The 6629-nt window shown below is 36.5% G+C and overlaps 1 protein-coding gene across 4 annotated transcripts in view; it reads right to left on the bottom strand.

Annotated features, from left to right (window-relative positions):
- Positions 1–1317: 1317 nt before the first annotated feature.
- COL4A5 (collagen type IV alpha 5 chain) overlaps positions 1318–6629 on the bottom strand; it is a 258298-nt gene continuing 252986 nt past the window's right edge. For 3 of the 4 annotated variants that reach the window (XM_037744956.1, XM_017546471.1, XM_017546472.2), the window contains 4 exons: positions 5977–6154; positions 3925–4039; positions 3408–3580; positions 1993–2568 (listed from right to left, as the gene is read on the bottom strand). In XM_037744956.1, coding sequence (XP_037600884.1) covers positions 2487–2568; positions 3408–3580; positions 3925–4039; positions 5977–6154 — 548 coding nt within the window. In that variant the 3' untranslated portion in view covers positions 1993–2486. Of the gene's footprint in view, positions 2569–3407; positions 3581–3924; positions 4040–5976; positions 6155–6629 lie in introns of all 4 variants that reach the window. The other variant, XM_017546470.1, reaches the window with a different exon arrangement.

Genomic DNA, 6629 nt, shown 5'->3' with positions numbered 1-6629 from the left:
ATTAGTTCAACCATTGTGGAAGACAGTGTGGCAATTCCTCAAGGACCTAGAAATAGAAATTCCATTTGACCCAGCAATCCCGTTACTGGGTGTATATCCAAAGGATTATAAATCATTCTACTATAAGGACACGTGCACACAAATGTTCATTGCAGCACTGTTTACGATAGCAAAGACCTGGAAGCAACCCAAATGCCCATCGATGGTAGACTGGACAGGGAAAATGTGGCACATATACACCATGGAATATTATGCAGCCATCAAAAACGATGAGTTCGTGTCCTTTGTAGGGACACGGATGAACCTGGAAACGACCATTCTCAGCAAACTGACACAAGAGCAGAAAATCAAACATCACATGTTCTCACTCATAGGTGGGTGTTGAACAATGAGAACACATGGACACAGGGAGGGGAGTACTACACACTGGGGTCTGTTGGGGGGGAAATAGGGGAGGGACAGCGGGGGATGGGGAGTTGGGGAGAGATAGCATGGGGAGAAGTGCTAGATGTGGGTGATGGGAAGGAAGGCAGAAGATCACACTGCTCCGTATGCATATGCAACAATCTTGCATGTTCTTCGCATGTACCCCCAAACCTAAAATGCAATAAAATTAAAAAAACAAAAACAAAAATAAAAAACATTAAAAAAAAAAGGAAAATCTGTGGGCTTGAGATATGGTGTTTTCAGTTACAATTACTCATTACTGATTTTATGCATGGGACTAAATGGAAAAATAAAGCTACAATTTGCAGTTGGCTAGCCAGAATCAACAAAATGATGAGATAATTATCATTGTTTGGATCCTAAATTTTACCACTATAGATTCTAAGCTTTAGATTTTGCATAGGTCCATATTAGGATTTTAAATACTCAAATTGTTTTGGTTGTTTTATCTTTTAGCTGTAACACAAATTTTATTATGGAACTTTTTAATGTCTCTTATTTTTAACAAGTCCTTGACGATTTTAGAGAACTATATGTGTTCGTTCTTAATCATTAGGAATATTAACTCACTAACCTGCTTTAAACATTATTAATGAATTCTTCCCCAGATAGAAGCCAGTTTCCTTTCTCAGCCATCAACACAATGTTGTCAAGAAATTTATTATCTCAGAAGTATCTTCCAATAGGTAGTTCTCTTCATTGGAAAAAGTTTACATTCCTTTATGTTTTCTATCTACTATCAGAGTGATCAAAGTGTGGAGAAACCAGTTGCCTGGGAAAAGATGACTTCTTGATGTGCAGATGTGTAATCTATCTGTAAATGAGCAGGTATTTTTACACACAGGCTGAAGAGATACACAACAGACCATGTTTTCAACATATCTTTAATTAAATAGATACTAGTAGGTTTAAAAAACATTGAAGTGAGAAGACGACAGCTAGGGAAATAAGGTATCCTATGAGTATTTATAATAAAATATTTAAAATTTAAAAATAATAAGAAACATCAGTTGGCTTTTTGTAAATGAAGAGAAACTAACCAAGTATTGTTTCCCAGTTTTGTACAAGAAGAGACCACAGGAGGATTCTTACATAAGAAGCACAAGGAAAAGAATTGTTAATTTTGTGTGTATGTTTTTGTTTCTCAGAATTGTTTGGAATAACTTTGTCCAGTCAGAAATGAGTAAAAACAAGATGTAAGAAACATTAAAACAGGGAGCATATGGTCTTAAGAGATAATCCTGGAGAATATAGCAAAAGACAAATTGCTCTATTAGCTATAATTTGGTATGTAACATGAACATTTAAAATTCTGATTAAAGTGACTAAAGGGTTTGTTTTTTAAAAAATCAAAACAGAACTTAGGGGATAAAACTCAAAATAAATTTACTATCAGTAGTAACTTGATATAGGAGTATAAATCCTCTCACTTGGATAAACATGAATATAAAATATTGTCTGTATTCTAGGGTTTCCTACATTTTCTGTAAAGAGTGATTCATGCTATGTCATATGTAAATGACTCAACATTTTGAGCTAAAAGGCTGTTTACACAATATACACATTCTTTACTTACAAAGCAAAATAAGCTTAACACTTTTATATTAAAAACCTGGGATACAGCAGGATTAGTAGCACCATGAAAAATAATTCTTCCCCCCAAACGGCAGTCTTTTATTTTACTCAGTGTGACTCTTCTCTTAATTGAATTTTTAATGTACCATTTTAGTAACTGGGCAAAATATAAAATTTTCATCTTATAATTCTTGGAGAAAGTCATTCTGGACCCCAAAAGTAAATTTGCTTCCCTATTTCTTTAGTAGAAAAATAATAGACACCTTGCTCTGGCACATTGCTGAGGTACATCTGAATCTTCGTGGTTACTAGTCAGCATGTTATCTTGGTCATACATAGTAGCACCATTGACGGCAGCAGTAGTAAATTTGGGGACAATGAGACATTGCATCCTAGGAATTTTATATATTTATATATATGTATATATATCACATTTTAAAACACACAAGGAATAATTCAAAATGTTATGTCCTCTTCATGCACACTTGACATCGGCTAATACGTGTCCTCAAGTCTCCTGCTTTCAGCGTTTCTGACTGAGGTTTACTGGGAAATAAGAAATAAGACAATCAGATCCACCTTTTCCGGTATTTCAATTCTGCTATTGGTTCAAATTTAAAACCAAACATTCTCTTTGTGTTAGGTAGTTCTGTTGGTAACTTAATGGTTTACTTTTCAGCAATATAATTTAATGCAGTGACTATTATGGTTTAAGAGACATTAGTGGTCATACACATTTTTGTAACTATTCTCTCCACCACGATTATCTTTGTATATTTGTGTCTCCCTTTCATTTTCTATCTTTTTCTCTTTCGCTGATACATTTTTCTAATATTCACAGGATGAGGGAAATCTGGGAAACTCATAATGAATAGATAATAAGGACCATAAGAAAAATATCAAGTAGTGATAACTCAAAAGCAGCACATAAAAATAAATTTAAACTGCAGAAAATCAATAGGTTGAGGTATATGTATTATGTATGTCTTGCTCATTCTGACACTTAAATGAGAATCTTTAAAACACCCTGGGAAAGGAGACCAGTGCACTGAGAGGGAGAAGACAGACTGTAACTTCAATTCCTAGGGTGGCCTCAATCTAGTTGAACAGCTGCTGAACTTATTAGGAAGGTCACATAACCTTTCTTTATCTCTGTTTCATTACTGAAGGATTACTACTAAGCTATCACAAACCATACTCACCTAATATTAATCAAGTCTATTTTTCTGACCTGAGTCATGTATATGAGAGCAAGCAAGAATAAAGTACACAATCCAATAAATTCCTAACATTTGTTGAGGATAAACCATCCATAAATTGTCTCTCTCTTCCCTAGCATGTCTGAAGGAAGCTTTGGAATTGAATTAAAGCTATAAGTACTTTACCTGAACATGTCTGACACATCTACAGTTGCCAGCCAAAAGCTGTAGGAGTTGGCGTAGTAGTTACAGGTACCTCTTCCATGACATTCGATGAAGGGAGCTGAACGAAACTCTTCCAAGCAGGAACCAGGGGAGGCTAGGGCTTGACCTGAGCCTTCTGCTCCTGCACTTGTATGCTACAAAAGACATGGAAAATGTGCCGCAATACCAATGTGTCATAATAGCTTAGTGGATATCCAAAGATGTGTGCCGAGCTTAGCCAAAAATTCAAATCCAGTGAAGGAACAGGCCCAGAGGTAAGAGAATAGTATCCACATCAAGGGTAGTCAACGAAAGTAATGGGCAGATAATGAAAATATGTTACAAGAAATGTGTGAGGGGAACACAGTGCTTGGATAGAAGCTATTTGAAGTTTAAGTTTCTTATTATGCAAATGGAAGGGATTCTTCATATTGGAAACAAATGTAGATGGAATGAACAGTCAGCTAGGATGACAAATGCAAGGAAGAGTGTATAATACCATCATGAAGGAATAACCAATCCACAGAGAATCCCATCCCTGAGGACAATGGGGAATCTGGATCGTCTGACTGTGAACTGCGATCACCACGGCTGGGGCTTCACATACTGCACATCTGGTAAAGGAAGGGGAGAAGGAATATAATCTACAGAGTGAGCATGTGAGAAGTAGCAGTCCTGCTTCACTGGAAGCCTTCCTGGTACAGAAGTCCATTAATGTGTCTTTCAATGATCACAAAAGTTGAACAAATGAACTTTGGGGATTGCATTTGCATAAGTATTGTCTCCCAATATACATAATAAACTGTAAACTTTTTTCAAAAAACTGCAGAACCAGTGCAATGGCCCTTTCATTTTCCATTCTGCCCTAGATTTCTATTCATACTTGCTATAGTCGATGCCATAATTGTCATAAGAGTTTGGCTGTTGTATTGTACATATTACTTGTCAAAGTGCTCAACTGGAGGGGAGACATTTAGTAATGCTGAAACTGTGGTAAGAACAATGTCAGAAAGACTGGAAAATATAAGAAGCAGACACTTTCTCAATCTCCACCCATTATTCTTGGTCCAAAAGACATATATTAAATGTTTGACTATATCTGGAGAAGTACAACATATCCAGAATGCTGGGCAGGTACCCAGGTACTTGGAGATGAGGCTGAAATCTATAAAATCAAGTAAAGTAACAACAGAATGAATATATCTGAGCCTTCCATATCTTTAATAAAGAACATGAGTGGACCTCCTGACATATGATTGAGGCCAGTTTGGCACTTTACCTAACATAATAGGTAAGCCATTTAGAGAAGCTTTTACTCCCAAGAGTTGGGACTGACAAAATTACACACACACACACACACACACACACACACACACACTCTCTCTCTCTCTCTCTCTCTCTGTCTCTCTCTCTCTCTCTCGCTCGCTGTCTCCTAAATTCCCAAAGGATTTAGGGAAACTTATTAAAAAGGGCACTATGAATTTGCTACTAAGGCTGAACCAGCTTTAATCTTTACATTTAACGTCAAAGGAATTAGACTTTCCAGCAATCCATCCTTTATGGTTACTGAAATCCTGGGTCATGATCAGAATAAAAATGGCAATATCCAACATTCCTAGGAGATTGAATTAAACTAAGTTTCAAAATGGCAAAACTCTAAGAGATCTCTATTAATGGTACCCCACTTCTCTCAGTTACTCATGCTTCAAATCTCAGCTACCACCTCCTCCTTCCATGGCTAATCAACTGCCGAATCCTATCTACCCTAATAACATGATACATGTACCCCACTGTGAGTTCAAATTTACTTATATCAGGCCTATAGCAATACTCTTCAATCCAACTGGTCTCTCTACCTCAAGACTATCGCTTCTGTTATCGATTGTTACACATTGATGGCTCTATAATCTTTGCTGTAGTGTAGCTCAAAAATACTTTGGGGCTCCTTGTTAAATACCAAATAAATTTCAAACTACAATTTGGTACTGAAGGCCTTCTACCATCTGGGCCCAAGCTAACTTTACAATCTTTTCTCCCAACACAATCTTTACATATTATATACTAGACACATTAATTTATTAACTATTGTCATTTTATCTACCTAGTATATCTTTTCCCTTTATAATTGCCTGTGCCTCAAGTCCTTCTAGTCGTTCAAGGACTGACCAGTTCAAGACAAATTTTTTTCATATGGTCATCCCAGATTTCTCCAGTTGAAATTAAACATCCCTTTCCCTGTGTTTTCATAACATTTTTATGAAATCTATTGTACCACTTAGCCCAAGTCTGATATATATTAGACTAATTTATGTAATAAATAATTACTACACTGTGAGTTCTCTGGCTATTACGCTGTGTCTATCATGGGGGCCTGGTTAAAAGCAGACCCCCAATAAATATGAGTCAAACTAAATACTTAATTGAATATTAAGAGGTATGTCTGTTCTACCTAACCTAAGAGGAATATCATCAGATTGTTAGCTTTGGACCCAAATCTGACTACTTAACTAACTGGGGATTAGTAAAAGTCAAAGCTAAACCAATACCTTACCGACTAATGAATGGCTGGATGCTCTGGCCCTTTAGGGGTTGCATGCTCATTGGCATGGGCTCTGGGGTAGAGAGCCAGTAAGAATAGTCATTTCTTGAAGCAAAGTTGCAAACATTATTGATGTTGCAGAACATGAAAGGCATGGTACTAAAACGACGAAGGCAGCTGCCAGCCGTCCCTAGAAAAAATTGGAGAGAAAACAATGAAGGACTGCATGATGATGATACTTTAGTTTTTTCTAAAACAGCAGCAAACACCCTTTCAAGGAAACTTGCCAGCCTTTCATAGGTAATAAATATGCTATATTTCTTAAATCTAAGATTTACTCATTTTAACATTTATAAAATAAGCGTGTATTTTATAATGTATGTTGATATTTATTGTGGCAGCTCATTATATATTCCCTAATGCTGTTTCTAAACTAGTGATGCATCTTGTAAACAATAGTGTCTTATGGACAATATTTAGTAATTCATCGTGTACAAGTGAAGGACACACACTGAGTCCTTATGATATTTTATCAATATTTCGTGCTCCAGGCTGCCTTCTCTTCTTCTAAGACATGCTCAGTATGTATCTTGTGTGCATTTGCAATCTCCTTAGGCCTAGGGACAATAGTAATGCTGACCAGTGTGCACAGCCATCACAGACAG

The sequence above is a fragment of the Cebus imitator genome, unplaced genomic scaffold, assembly GCF_001604975.1.
Source record: "Cebus imitator isolate Cc_AM_T3 unplaced genomic scaffold, Cebus_imitator-1.0 Scaffold189, whole genome shotgun sequence".
In the NCBI taxonomy this organism is placed as follows: domain Eukaryota; kingdom Metazoa; phylum Chordata; class Mammalia; order Primates; family Cebidae; genus Cebus; species Cebus imitator.
This window is presented reverse-complemented; position numbering and strand designations above follow the sequence as displayed.